At 46.4% G+C, this 15,031-nt stretch overlaps 1 protein-coding gene across 1 annotated transcript in view; it reads right to left on the reverse strand.

The window, feature by feature from the left end:
* Positions 1-374: 374 nt before the first annotated feature.
* BRPF3 (bromodomain and PHD finger containing 3) overlaps positions 375-15,031 on the reverse strand; it is a 34,437-nt gene continuing 19,780 nt past the window's right edge. Inside the window, exons 9-13 of the mRNA XM_079934927.1 lie at positions 14,807-14,900; positions 11,175-11,272; positions 8,250-8,347; positions 4,018-4,172; positions 375-2,698 (exon numbers count right to left, since the gene is read on the reverse strand). Coding sequence (XP_079791053.1) covers positions 2,515-2,698; positions 4,018-4,172; positions 8,250-8,347; positions 11,175-11,272; positions 14,807-14,900 — 629 coding nt within the window. The 3' untranslated portion in view covers positions 375-2,514. The remainder of the gene's footprint in view (positions 2,699-4,017; positions 4,173-8,249; positions 8,348-11,174; positions 11,273-14,806; positions 14,901-15,031) is intronic.

Here is a 15,031-nt window from a genome sequence, read left to right on the forward strand (position 1 = left end):
GTGAACAGGTGCCCGAGATGTCCAACGGGCCACTTCTCCCACTGAACAAGGAGCAGATGCTCCTAAAGGAATGGGGCTACAGAGCAGCCAAGGCGTGGGAAGTAGGCTGGACCTTCCACAACTCCCAAAAGGCAGTGCTGTTGGGGAGGAAAATGTCAGAAATCATTCTTGCACCCCTCCCAGGGGTCCAAGAGACAGATGGGCAGGCAGACAGACAGAGAGACAGAGCCCTGTCCAGCTGGGAGTCTGCAACAGCTAGACAACCCCATTCTTAATAGGCCCTGGTGTCTTGAAGAGGGGGAGGGCTGCAGAGATTAGGAGGAGAAGGGCAGGCCCCACTGACGACATCAAACACACACAGCAACTGCTGCCCATTAGAACATTTATTTCTCAGAGAGAAAATAAGTTTAAGACAGTCATATTACAGTAGGTAAAATTAACTTTTGTATTCTTTACAAGCATAGATTTTTCTCTGTTTATTACCTCTCTTATACCATCTGTTATAAACAATTCTAGAAAGCAAATAAAGTCACTTTCTACAATAAATAGAGCATCGTGTGCTTCACAGCAGACGCGACTGAGACACATAGGCCCCATGCCACAGCAGGATCTGAGCCGTTTCCCGTTCTAAAAGAGCAGTTTTAAAAATGAGACTCAGAGAGAGACTGAAAGATTCAAAGAGACTGAAAAAAAAAAAGGGAGAAAGAGACTAAGAAAGAGAAAGTATTGGGGGGAAGAGACAGACACAGAAAGAGAGAGAGAGAGCCCCGAGATCTTACAACACAGGTTGAGACGAAGGTCACATAGTCCACAGCCGACCGACTACCTGGGGAGGGGGGACGCATTGGCTCCTTTAAATAAACCACACTGTGTGCATTTAAAATACTCAGCCACACAATGGAGGACTCCAGTAATGGAAACTATAGGCCTGAATAATTTAGAACAGTATTTTACAATTATATACACTATGTCCTTCCCTAGCCATAGGCTGTATTGTAGTTTTATTATTGTACAAAATCCAAAACCCCATCCTTTATGTTATAGAGAGTTTTGTTGGTTCCCTTTTAAACTCTGGCTCATGTCCCAAACGTATAAGAAGTCGTGGCGGTTGGTTGGTTGTATTTTTAAAAAGTGTGTAAAAATGGCAGTGATCTCCCCAGTGACTTTGTTTTGTCCAAAACTCCCCTATGAAAAATTTAAAACAATTAAAAAGAACGTCAGGTTAAAAATCAACATGGCAATCAGTGGCCTGCAACCTGGCCCTGCAACTTTGGTGCTTAAGAGGTGAAAAGAAACATCCAGAGAACAGACATCGAAGCCTCTGAAAGTTGTGTTGGTTTGTCAGTCAGCATTCCCGTTTCACAGTTTTTTTTCCCTTCTGGTTTTGAGAAGGTAAAGGTGGAGAGGGGGTTGAAGGAAAAGAGGGAAAGGGACAGAGGGTTTGAAATAAAAGACTGTGTTCCCTGGAGTTCAGAGCAGCAGAGGCTAGGCAGGGCAGAGTGCAGGACAGGAAGATGCTGGACTGCAGGCCCCACGCCATCCCTAGTGGTAGAGAGAGAGGCTAGAGGCTGCAGGTGCAGAAAAGGAAAAGCCCACGAGGAGACGCTAGGAGGAGTGAAAGGGCAGACCCAGCCAAAGGGCACAGCTTCACCCAACAACCCTCGAATCCACGTGGACAGATGGACACTGGCACAAGCAGCCTGGTCTGCTGACAGGAGCCCGTCCAGCCTGAGCCCACCTCTCTGCAAGACAGAAGAGGGCTGGAGGGACCCTGCCTCAATCTAAGCGGGCAAGTTCTCACAGGCTGGCCTCAGCTGTTTGTCTGTAGCACATGTAAGGGGGTGGGGAGGTGTGCTGGTGAAGGGGTCACCCAAGTGGTAGGCTAGCAGCTGGCCTCAAAGGGAATGAGCCATAAAAAGAAAAAGATCAGTTTGGTGATGGTTTCTGTCAGTTTGGCACAAGAGGAAGTCGGGAAAGGAACAAGGGAAAAAGAGAGACTGGGCAGAGGTGCAGAAGATGGGGCAGGGAAGAGGTATGAGGACAGGTGATAGAGAGAGAGGGTGAGCTCCGTGAGATTCCCCGTGGGACCCTAGTGTATCCACAGCACCTCTGGGGTCAGTGTCAGAGCCTCGCTCACCCTGAGGTGTAGTTAGTTGGGAATGGGTTGGAGGGGCCAGGCACACCCTTGAGAAAGCCCAAGACCTCTTGCTTTCTGGGGCCAGGTCTATCTCCTCGGCTGGGCCCAAGCCTCACAGCTGTTTCTATTTCTAACTGGTTCTTCAGTGGACAAGCCCCTGAGGGAGCTCAGGTGGGAGTTTTTGGCACACAGCAGGCCCACCAGGGGAACCATGCAGTTTAGTCCAAACTGGGGCCTTGTCCTTGGGGAGGATACAGCCCAGTCCCTGGCCTGCCATGGAAGGGGCAAGCTGCCAGCCGTACGTCTGGCTGGGGCAGGAAGAGGCTTCTCTGTGCCCCACAGGACGGAGGCAGGGCAGGCAGATGCAGGCCAGGCCCTTACAGGTAGCTGGAGGTGACAAAGGAGTGGGGTCCCCGCACTCGGCTCAGGTGGATCATCGCACGGTCGTAGGCCACCTGCACTGACTTGCGGATGCTGGTCTTGCGGCCTTCCAGCATCTTGAGCTTGTCCACAGTGTCTTCCACACCCAGGGGCAGGACTTTGTCCCTCGGAAGCCACTGCCTAAAATATAAGCACAGTAAGAAGGCTGGACCATGGTGGGTCCCAAAGGAGGCTCTTCTGGACCCACTTGCCCAGGACCAGCAAAGCCAGGGGGAGGGGACAGGGCAGAGGGAGGCAGGCTGGGATGCCACAGGCAGGAAACAACCAAGGGACTTATTTTGCAGCTGGGCCCAGGACACTCACTCAGCTTAGACGGTTGCCAGAGGGAAGCCCATGTGCCCCCAGGGAGACTAGCTGAGTCATCTGGAGGGCTCTGAGCCTCACCCTGCCTTGCGGAGTCAGGGAGCTACAGCTAGGAAGTGGAGCTGATGTCAGGAATCGATGAAATGATCTCTGGTGGGGCCTGCATCTGGTGTTTTTTAAAAGGTCCCTGAGTGAATATAACATGTGGCTAAGAGCCCAGCCTTTGGAGCCAGATCTTGGTTTGTATCCCAGTTCTGGCTATGGATTCTTGGCTTTCTGAGCCTCAGCTTCCTCATCTGTAAAATGGATTGGGAGGGGATTAATGAAGATTTAAATGAGGACCAAATGAAATCATACACGTAAAGCAATTTGCATAAAGAAATGGAGTAAATGCTCAATAAATGATAGCTATTAGCTAGTCCTACCTCCTCACTCTACAGAAGCAGAGGTGAAAGAATCCTCCTGCTGGTGTTTGTAAGCCATGAGCAGACAAGCCCCTTGCGGTGGATCCTGCACTGCCCAGAATTCTCCGCCCAGGACTGAGACATGCTTCCCTGCAGCCGCTGGGAGTGTTGGCAGATTACAGGCTCTCAAGTGAGTCCCGCTCCAGGAATCAACCCCCATCAATGTCACCCCCCTCCCCAGGGGCAGCCAGCATTCAATGACTGGTTGACATGGGGGTACAAAGGCACAGCCCCAATCCCTGACATCTCTAATGAGCCACCCAGCTCCAGAGCTCCAAACAGGATGAGCTGAGGCCTCTGCAGCAAGTGCACTGCAGTTCAACTTTTTCCTCTGCCCAGTGCTGCGCCCCCTCACCCTCACAGCTCTTCCCAATGACTCCGAATACAAATCTCCATCTCAGAGTGTTTCACAAGGAATCTAATCTGCAATACCCCTCAGTTACTATTAACACCATTAATCAGTGTTATTAGTAACACCAGGTTACTGTTAACATGGCAAATGCAGACCGGCTGCTGGCAGGTAACCATTCACCTTCACCTGGGTGGAGGCAGGGTGGCCGAGTCCACAGCCCCTCTGTGTACCTCTCCGGCACGTCAGCATTAGAACAGCCACCTGGTTGGGCCCCTCGGCCTGCATCCTGGTGCATCCTCCCAGCAGCAGCACCCACTCACCAGGTGCGTTTATTGTCAAAGAAGAGGACAAGGAAGAGCTTCTCTCCAGCCTCGGCCTGTTTCTGCTCTCCCAGCTTCAGCACATCCAGTGGGGGGACGGGGATGGGGACGCCATTGTGCAGAAGGCCCTCCCGGGGCATCTTGGGATCGATGATCTGGAAGCAGGAAAGGAGACAGCATTCAGCGGGGGGTGGACGGGGTGACCAGTGCACCCTGCTGTAGGACTAACCACTGAACCACCGTACACCAAAGCTATGCAGGGGATTGGCTCGGCCCACAATGCAGTGATGGAGGGGCTGACCTCTTCCAATGACCCTCAGTACCCCAAACAGAAATTCTGACCCTGTTTCCCCAGGTATTGTCCTAATCCTTTGGCCCTTTCCAATCAGACCTTCCGACAAGGGAGCTTGCTCCATCAACTGTCAGGCCCCAGAGCTGAAAGAGGAGTACTGGGAAGCCAGGGTGGGGGGTTTTCAGAAGTGAGTGGAGCATCTCTGACGTCCAGGCCAGATAGACAAACGCCTTCCTCCCAATGTCCCTTAGGGGAAAGGAATGGAGGCCATTTTTTTCCCCTGCCAATTTACCTTTAGAACCTGTGCAATTCATTTCAAAATCTCAGGGGCTTCCTAGACACCATGGCTGTGAAGAAGGTCCTGAATCGGCCAGAGGGCCCATCCCTTTGGTTCTACCTAAACAGATCTCCTGGTTACCCACCACCTTCCTGTCTGACTATAATCCTTCCTGGTGCATAGACCAGATACAATTTTAGCACCTCCACGGTAAAATCAGAGAGAAGGCAAAAGACTGAGTGTGGAGGGTTGCTGAAGAGGGGAGAATGATGTGGTCGGAAACAAGGGCCACTGGAAGAATGAGTCCTTGAGGCTGCAGGCTCCACAAGGGCAAGGGCTCAGCAAAATGCCTGGTGGCATCAACATAATAATTCTCCAGCGCTGTGGAGCACTGACAAAGTTACCAAAGCTCCTAATTATTCACACATCATCTTATTTCATCCTCTTGCTGATGCTGAGAAGTCTGCTGACAAGTACTAGCTGACAGAGGAGAATGCCAAGCACAGAAGGATGTAGCTGGCTGGGACTAAAACCAGGTGCCTGGACAAGGCTTGGGCCTCTGCTGCCCACTGCCTCCTACACAGCCCCTGCTTCCAGAGCAGCTGGCTGATAATCTCTGTGCACCAAGGCCAGGGAGACTTGGAAACTTACGGAGGAGGCAGCTTTCTCCAGAGATGGAGCAATCTTAATTCCTATACCCTGTCCCAGGGGGTCTCTTATAATAATAAATTGCTCTATTTACTTCTGGGTGTTTGCCAGCTTCCCTACATCCTTCTCAAGATAAGCAGCTAAAAGCAGGTCCTCTAGTTAAGAGTTTACTCTAAGGAAGAACCACCACTACCCTGCCCCCAGCTGTGTGATTTGGTAAAAACTCTAACTCCCAGCCTGTCTGTCCCTCCTGGGACTGAAGCTAAGGGTCCTAATGAGAACCACCAGACAAGCCCTCCTGAACTTCCTCGATTATCAACAGTGGGGATAGTGCCTGGCTTGGAAAGTGGGGCAGACTGTGAAAAGTGTCCCCCCAAGGGCAGAAGCAAGATGGGCAAGTCTGCCTCTTAAGGGGAGCTCGCCTCCCTTTTTAAAAAAGACAGAGGCAAATGTATCCCCAAATAATAAATAATGGTCCATTCACTCAAATGTCATGCAGATGTAAAACATGGAAATAAAGTCTGCAATAACATTTAACACATTACATAACAAATGCGTACACACACCATTGTTACGGCTATAATATATAAATGATAAATAGAAGCAACAATACAAAATGCTTATAGATGATGTCATAATGCTGCGATTTGTGTTGATTTTCCCTTTTTCCAAAGCTTCTGCAATGTAGATACATAATTTTTACATAAAAACAAAAAACATTTTTTTAAAGAACAAGAGCCTCAGAAATTTAAAAACCGTATAGTCACTATATGTGCAAGTACATATTTAAGTATGCAGAGGAAAATGACTGGGAGAGCATAAACCAAAATGAAAACACAGGTTGTATTCAGGTGGTAGGTTTTTTCAGGTGGTGGCTGAATTTCTTTATCACAAAAGAAAATGTATGATTAAGAAGATAATTAAAAAGGAAAACAAGAGGGGCTTCCTTGGTGGCGCAGTGGTTAAGAATCCGCCTGCCAATGCAGGGGACACGGGTTCGATCCCTGGTCCGGGAAGACTCCACATGCTGTGGAGCAACTAAGCCCATGCGCCACAACTACTGAGCCTGCGCTCTAGAGCCCGTAAGCCACAACTACTGAGCCCACATGCCACAACTACTGAAGCCCACGCAGCTAGAGCCCATGCTCCACAACAAGAGAAGCCACGACAATGAGAAGCTCGCACACCCCAACGAAGAGTAGCCCCTGCTCACCGAAACTAGAGAAAGCCCGTGCAGAGCAACGAAGACCCAACACAGCCAAAAAATAAATAAATAAATTTATTTAAAAAAAAAAGAAAAAAAAAAGAGACTAGTTTTAGACTGGCTTTCTTTGTATTGTGAGATTAAAAAAAAACAAAACTAAACCTGCACAGTCTTAATCAATTCTTCAACAACTAAGCTGGGGGTCTCACTGACAGCTGGGCATGGAGCCTGTGAAGGCAGCCCCAGGTCCAACCTCCTCAGCGCTGGATCACAATGTGGATCTCCCACCTGCCACTGCTAAGCAGGGGGTGAGGCAGGTAGCATGGGTTCCAATATGACTCCAGAAAGTCATATAACCTCTTGGAGCTACAGTTTCCTCACCTGTCCAAAAAGGATCAGAGTTCCTGCACTCTTCACCTAAAGAGGCTGCTGTCTATGAAAAGAGCCATAGACAAAAATGAGCTGGGAGAGGCTCAGAGCTCTGTGTGCACGCATAGGCTGGCAGGGCGGTTCTCAACACCCACTATAGATCATCTGGGGAGTGTTAAAAAAATAGTCATAAAAAAAAGAAACAAAAATATTCATGCCTTAGTCTGGCTTTAGAGAGTCTAATACAGTTGATCTGAGATGGGGCCCCAGGATCTACATTGTTTAAAAAATTCCCCCAGATGATTGTGACATGCCCCAAAGGTTAGAATCAGTATTTTCAGGGCCAGATGGATATTACCTCCCTAATATAGAAAGAGCCCTAAGACATAACAATCAGGGTGGTAAAAATTAGAATTTTTAGCTACTGCCACTATGGAAAAAATGGAAATTTTAGCTACTGCTGGTGGGAGTATAAACCAGAACCAATGTTCTAAGGGGCAACTTGGCAATTTGCATCAGAATTTTACATAGATGCCCCAAGAAGGCATTCCTAAGACTTCTTCACTGTGAAGAAATAACCATGGATGTGCACAAATGTTAAGCTACAATGATGCTTACTGCTGGCTGTTTATCATAGTGAAAAATTCAAAATGATCTAAATGACCAACTAGGGAATGGTTAAAATAAGGTACACGCATACGACTGAAGATGATGCAGTAATGAAAGTGTTGCTGATGAAGAATGTTTAATGGCATAAGCCATGCATGCTCATGGTGTACTGTTAAGTGAAGGGGAGGTTAAACAGAGTACGGTCTCATATTTATGCACATTTATGCATTAAACAGAAAAATAAGGGCTGAGCATATACATCAAGAGGTAATCTCTGAATAGATGGCACTGTGGGTGATTTTGAACTCAGTGGCTCGGAACACAGGCTTTGACATCACACACTTTGAGCCCTGGGCTCAAATTCCAACCCTGCCACTTAATAGCTAGATGACCATGGTAGCAAATAGATCTTCAGTTTTTTCCCCTATAAAATGAGAATAACCATACCTTCCTCAGCATTTCAAGAACTTAGCATGACAGACATTTAGTAAAACACCTAAGCATTATTAACAGCTCTTACAATTTTCTACAATGAGCACATTTTACTTTTATGAATAATAGATAATTTTTTTTATTTAGCAAATAAATATATGCTATTAAATCACTAAGAGCCCTAACTTCTGTCTGCAAACTTTAACCTATTTTAAGAGCCCTAAGCAGGGAGTCTAGCTGGTGTGACCCACCCAGGCTGGGATAAAACCTCCCTCCCTTCTGCAGCTAAAGGTACCCTGACTCCCAATCACACTCTCCTGGCTTGATCCAATCAGATAAGCCCCCAAGGCAAGGCAGGGGCCAGACCACCCATAGGAGGGAGGAGGATCAGGCAGACTCACCAAGGCGGGGTAGGAGGGATAACCTCGGCACTTGGCCCACACCAGCTCCAGGGGCTCCAGGTCTCCACGGTCTTCAAAGGGCATCAGGAGGCTTCTGCCTGGGGGTGGGGGAGGGGAGGAGACAGTGCCCAAGGGGGCATGGAATGGTGCCCAGGAGGCCTGCCCGGGGCCTCCATTTGACTGGGGCAGCCCAGGAATGAGTCAGCAACATCCCCTCCACCCTTCCACTTCCCTACCCTCTCCTTAGTTCTTAAGACTAGATCAGGAGACGGCAAACTTGTTCTTTAAAAGGCCAAATAGTAAGTATTCTAGGTTTTGCAGTCTCCATTGCAACTACTCAACTCTACTATTGTAGCATGAAAGCAGCCATAGACGATTGGTAAATGAACAAGCACTGCTGTATCCCCATAAAACTTTATTTCTGGACACTGAAATCTGAATTTTGTGTAATTTTTACGTGTTACAAAATGTCATTCTTCGCTTGATTTTCAATCATTTGAAAATGTAAAAAACGTTCTTAGCTCGTGGGCCCTACAAAAACAGGCAACAGGTTACAGTTTGCTGACCTCTGAACTAGAACCTTAGGTTGATGTTCCTTGGAAAAATATAACTGCTTCATCACCAGGACACCAGGAAGAAGGACTATAATGCATCTTGGCAAAGCCACAAACTGCTCTCTGGGCCTCCCTGACTGGTGGGCCTCATGATGGAGGCTTCATGGAAAAAGATGCCTGGGATGGATATCCCAGTAAAACTATTTGCTAAATGAGTTCTTTTCTGACAGGGCCATACCTGGCTATCCAGGACACCTGGCTGCACAGCACTCAGCAGAGCCAAGCAGGTCTGCAGATTCTTTTCTTGCCAGTTTTGTCAGAACCTTACACAGGGTGTCCTGCCTGGGGCAGGCACCACATCTCTTCGGTTTACTTTGTTCTGCACCTAATGCATTAGCACACGTGGATGGGTACTTCACAAATGTCTCTGAATACACAGAGGAACGTCCCTTCCCCTCCCCAGTCTATAAGCTGGCAACAGGGAGGTGACCACACTCAACTAAGGAAAAGATCCAATTCCACAGAGTAGAAATCATGTTCCTAAGGAAACATTACCATCTACATATATAATTTTTTTATAAAGTATATTCCTGATAATGAGGTCTTGTTTTCTGTCTATTAAATCAATAGCAATAACAACAAAAAGACAAAATCCATTACTGAAGAGGCAGGCTGTGGGGAAACTGGTGCAATCATATACTGCTGAGGAAATTGCAGACCAGTCTAATCCTTTCAGAATATAATTTGGCAGTAAGTCTCAAGAGCCATTTAAAAAAAAGTATGAACAATCTACTCCAGTAAATTCCTTCCCTGGGAATTTGTTCTTAGAAAAATAACTTTTAAAATGAATAAGAGGCTTTTGAACAAAAATATGGGTTCACTACCTTATGTATAATGTTAAAATTTGAAAATAACCAAATTCTAACAATGAAACAAGTAAATTATAATGCATTGATTGGAAGATAACATTGAAAAAAGCAGAATATGAAAGAGCATGTGTTTTGGATTAGGATTTTGTGAAAAACGTGCCTGAAATAAATAGAAGGCAACATAGAGAAATGAAGGCAATTGTGTTAAGGTGATGGAACAGTGGAAGGTCAGTTTCCTTTTTAAATTTCCTTTGGCATCATTTTAATAATTACGTGGTTTTAAAAATAAGAATAAAATGTCACCACCAGAAGCACAAAGTACGTGCCAATCCGCTCCCAGTTCTGCACTAGATGCTGTACAAATTAACCTAGACATAAGCCCTGCCTTCTGGGCACTGACAGTCAGACAGTAATGAAACATGCAGGCATGCATTCATCAACACACATATGAAAAAGAAACTGATGCTAAGGGAAAATAAAGCAGTTGGGAAAAGGAAAGAGGGGAAGAGAAGCCCTGAAGGCTGAGTGTTAGATGGAAGCTTCAAAGACAGGGCATCCAGAGTGCACACCCCCCATAGGAGGGCTGGACAGAGGTGTGCTCAGAGAACAGCCAGCCCTGCACCTGTTCCACCTAAGCACCACCCAGTCCTCTCCTTTGGCTCTGCCCTGTCCTTTATTCCTTCAGTCAGAGGAGATAAGATCCATGTGTTTTACTGTTTGGACCTGCTGGAGTAGAATGTCTCCATTTTACCCCAGTAGGGAGTAGAAGCATTGGATCACATGAAATTACAGGGTTATGTGTGAAATTCAGTGACACAGGATATCATATTACTCCTGTGAGGGCAGACTGGAAATATCTATCAAAATTACAAATGCATACTTCCTCCAATACAGCAATAGAGTATATCTATAGATATACTCCCCAGGGATACAAAATGATCTTTGTACAAGGTTGCCCACTGCAACATTGACTATGACAATTAAACAAAAACAATTTAAACGTCCATCTGCAGAGGGCCAGCTAAGTAAATGATAGCACACCTATGTAATGGGATATTAGGCAGCCAATAAAAAGCACAAAAGAATCTCCAAGATATATTATTAACTGAAAAAAGGCATAGTTTAGAGGAATGTGCATGTTAGGCTTCTCTGCTCACTCTTTTAAATATACACACAAGTTTTTGGTTTGTGTACGTATGGATTACATCTGGAAAGACACAAAAGAAACCGCTAACAATGGCTATTCTAGGGAGGGGAGAACTGGCTTTTCATTATGCACCCTTTTGTACATTTCTGATTTTTGTCACCATGGTATGTGTTACTTATTCAAAATAAGATGAATTAAAAAAAAAGTAAAAGGAGTATGAATGACCTGGGAGGAAGGGCCATTTCCCTGACGAGTGCCCCCAGGTTCGGAGGAGCTCAGGGTCTGGCTTCAGCCCGCAGAACTGGTTCTCTGGAAGGCCTGGTCCCCCAAGATGCACCTGTACAGCACTCCTCACCTGAGCCGTTGTAGTCAGAGTCTCCATTCACACCTTCCAGGAAGGGCACTCGAGACAGGGCTGGCTTCCCTCGGCTGCGTTTGGGGGGTGTCAGACCACTGCATATAGAGCAGGGAGGGAGAGAGGAGCAAAATGAACAATTTCAATGAGTAACACATCCACTCCTGCTCTCCCATCTCTGCTAGGAGCAGAGCTGCAAAAACCCTTCAAGGAGAATGGTTTCTCACCTTCCCCTAAAAACTCATATTAACCCGTGATATACTTCTGACCAGAATGTTCCCACGAGGCTTAAGGAAACATTTCATCCATGTGGAAGGACTGAACTTGGAAAGAGAGGCCTGCTCCCCTGCCCAGGGACACTGGATTTCATCCAGAGGGAAGGTCACCCAGGCACTTGTCAATCCTTCCAGAGTCTAAGCAGCCTGGCCATGAGGAGGGCCTGTCTCACATCTGCCCAGAATTCTTAACTCTCTGGTTCACATTGCTTCTCTAGAAACCAATTTATTTTTGAGGTACAAAAATCTGCCTCTTTCCCAAATTTTCTATAATGGACATGCCTTACTTCCTTAATTAGAAAAGACTTTAAATTGGAAAAACAATCCGCTTCTCACTTCTACTTTATGTGTGTGACGTTTTTCTTAGACAGAGATGGATTTTTTTAAACTACCAAGCAGACCAGTTTTTTTAAAATATGGCTACTGCAAAGAGATAAAAAATATATAGTAGACAAAGACTAGAAGGTAATAGGCAAAAATGAGAACAGTAATACAAGAATAATGGTATAACTGGAACCCACCCAGGCATCAGTATTTTTAAGTTGCTCCCAAAGCAATTCTAATGTACAATCACAGTTAGAAGCTCTCGGCAAGAATGATGTGGCTATGGTTTTTTCCCATTCAAACTTTAAAAAATATTACTGCTGTATAATTATTTCAACAAAAAAAATTGCTTAAAAGACAAGTCAACAACCTGCAGTAGAGCAAAAATGCTTAAGAAGCCCCTAATGGGATACGAAGAGGCCAGGGTTAAGACTGGTTGGAGAGTAGGGTACTCTTGCGTTACTGAATCATAACTGACTTTATCATGGTCTTATACAGAAAACCTGGCACAATGAGAACCTGATGAATCATAATCCTTCAGTTAGTAGTAGGTTGGGAGCTTTCTTCCTGCTAGTCAAAATTAGGACCTGTTGGGGAAAAAACAACACCCAGTTCACATTCAGAATTCAGTTCCCATGCACCCTACAAAAATCTGTCACTGGACTTACAGAATCTGAGTCCTTATAAAAATGTAAGGTACTGGTAGTTCTATTATGAAAGCCTCTCCAAGTTCACATCATGGATCTGGGGAGACATCTCCAAATACAACATAGGAGGGCACAACCAAGCAGTTAAGAGAGAAACTCTGGAGCCAGACTACCTGGGTTCAGAACCCCACTCTGTGCTACTCATTCATTCTGTGACCCTGAGCAAGTTAACCTCTCTGAGGCTTGTGTTCCCCATGTGTTGCTGTGAGGATTTAATGGATTAATACACAGCAAGCACTCAGTACAGAACACACCAAGTATTCAATAAATAGAAGTTATATAGTAAATATTATTATATAAACGGCAGTAAATTTTAAAGTCTCACTTGAATATTATAAACTACCAATGTTATACTATCAGATGATGAGCTCTGAGAAGGTTGAGCTCAATGAGACAGGGTGCAACACCAAAACTAGGTCCATATGTTCCTGTTTCATAGAAAAACGCACAAGTGACTCGATCATGGCCTGCATTTCAGCCCTCTCTTTAAGTTACCCAGGTCTAAGCAGACAGCCCAATCCATAATTATTTTGCTTACTGGCTTAACATTTATCTCTCCCTTCTAGATGATAAGCTCCTTGAGAACAGACACCTTATCAGGGCTTAGAACAGTACCTGGCTCACGGTAAGTGCTTAATTAATAATTGAATGAGTGACCCAAAGAAGAGGGTGCAGCTCCAAACTGCTCAGAAAATCATTAGAAAAGATAAACCCAGGGACAGGATGGGAAGGGGATGGGATTAGTGACCAGAAATTCTTTCAAGGTTCTTTATTCTGCGATTATATGATTCTAGTCTAATTAATAAGATCTTCCTTTATGTACTTACCCCCACAATGTAGGAAAAAAGAAAAGAAAGAAAAAGAAAAAAATCCCTGTAGTTGAAGGCCTGAATCTCCTGTTGTAAACCGCAAAATTCTACTGAGAACCACTGAGCTAATGAGGAAACGCCTTCCAAGGGCATTGTTCCCACACTGAGCAGGGCCCCAGAGAAACTGGTGGCTTTGGCATGTTCCGCAGAAAGGCAAGCAGTCTGAACGGGCAGGCTAACCAGAGCCTGGCCTGGCTTGCTCCTTGCGGCTCACAGCTGGGAAGAGCACCCTTTGTGGAGGGAGGGGCCGAACATACCTTCTACCTTTAGTCAAGGACTAAGAGGGGACAGTTTGATAACCCCACTCCTACCCCACCCCAGTGAACTGGGTTTCCAGGCACCTTATCTTTGAAGGGAGTCAGGAACTCCAACCCGGGACCGGGCTAGAAGCATCCTGTATAATTTTGAAATCTCTGCCTCTTCTCTATGCCTGGTAACTGTGTTTTCCCATCCACTCCTCCTATATCTCTAGAGCTGTAACATGGAGGGAGACAGCTAGGACATTTCTGAGGCTTGGTGGGGAAGAATATCTCTAAGGAGCCACTGAAAGCTGGGCCCTGCTACAGCGCGGGAGCAGTCCAGGCCCAAGGGGGCATCTGGGGGCCTCCAAGAGCCCAGCACCAGTGTAGAGTGAGAACCCAATAGAACCTACACCCAGCCTGCCTTTGAAGCACTTCAAACACAGACACATAGTATTTTGGTGCTGCCCTGGGACCTCTCCTCCCCTGCTCTGAACCCAGAATCCATCCAGTAGCCATGTGGAGGGACCATGAGGTCAGCCTTCAGGACAAGTCATTCTTCTTCTGTGGCACTGAAGGTCTCCCATTTCCAAGAGTCCCACACTCCCTGGTGTCTTGCAGAGCATACAACACAGAGCAGAGAGATTCAATAAACTCTTAGTCGTGGAAGAAAGTTGAAGGTTCTGGCCTCGGAAATCCTCCCTTCAGGTGAAAGAATGGGAAAAGAAACCCATCCCTTCCCAGCTCAAAGATGGTAGAAGAGCTGGGGCCTTTGTCAGACTAAAAGGCAATTCCAAATTTCCTATCTGTCCATTTCTTATTCCTACACCACTGCTATGATGCCCTGAAAGGCAAAGGGTGAAACCATGTCTATAACTGGGTTATCTAAATGGGCCAGGGGGTGGGTGGGGATTGGCTCAAATGTTAACTTCACTGGGCAATACAGAGGGTGTCCCCACCCTCTGGAGCCAAATTCAGGTCTACAAACCCTATAAAGCATCAGCACTACTCCCCGCTAGTCAGATCAGGCCTGACAGTCAAGGGTCACAACGTTTCCTAGGAGCTACCAGAGTCACAGATGAGAGGCTTCAGGAAATAACAGGGGTGCAGGAAGAAAAAAACTGAGATAAGCAGGAGGAGGTTCAATCTGCAGCTGAAAGGAAAATAAATGGAGAGGTGGCAGAGCTGCAAACACGGCTTTGGGACAAGTGTTCTTACCTGCAAGCTTCAAATGCCAGTCCACCACTGAGACCCAAACTACATTCTGAGTCAGACCCGCTTTCAGTGTGTTTTCCAAAGCCGTTGGTCACACCTGCCAAGAACACACAAAGTGAGCCTGAGTGTAGAAACCCCCTTCCCCGACACATGCTGCAGTGTGAGGCAGCCACCTTGGGAGGGCTCAGCAGGGAGGGATGGAGAGGATGGCTGGTCCCTCCTCTTGGG

This window comes from Stenella coeruleoalba (assembly GCF_951394435.1).
Source record: "Stenella coeruleoalba genome assembly, chromosome: 10".
In the NCBI taxonomy this organism is placed as follows: Eukaryota; Metazoa; Chordata; class Mammalia; order Artiodactyla; family Delphinidae; genus Stenella; species Stenella coeruleoalba.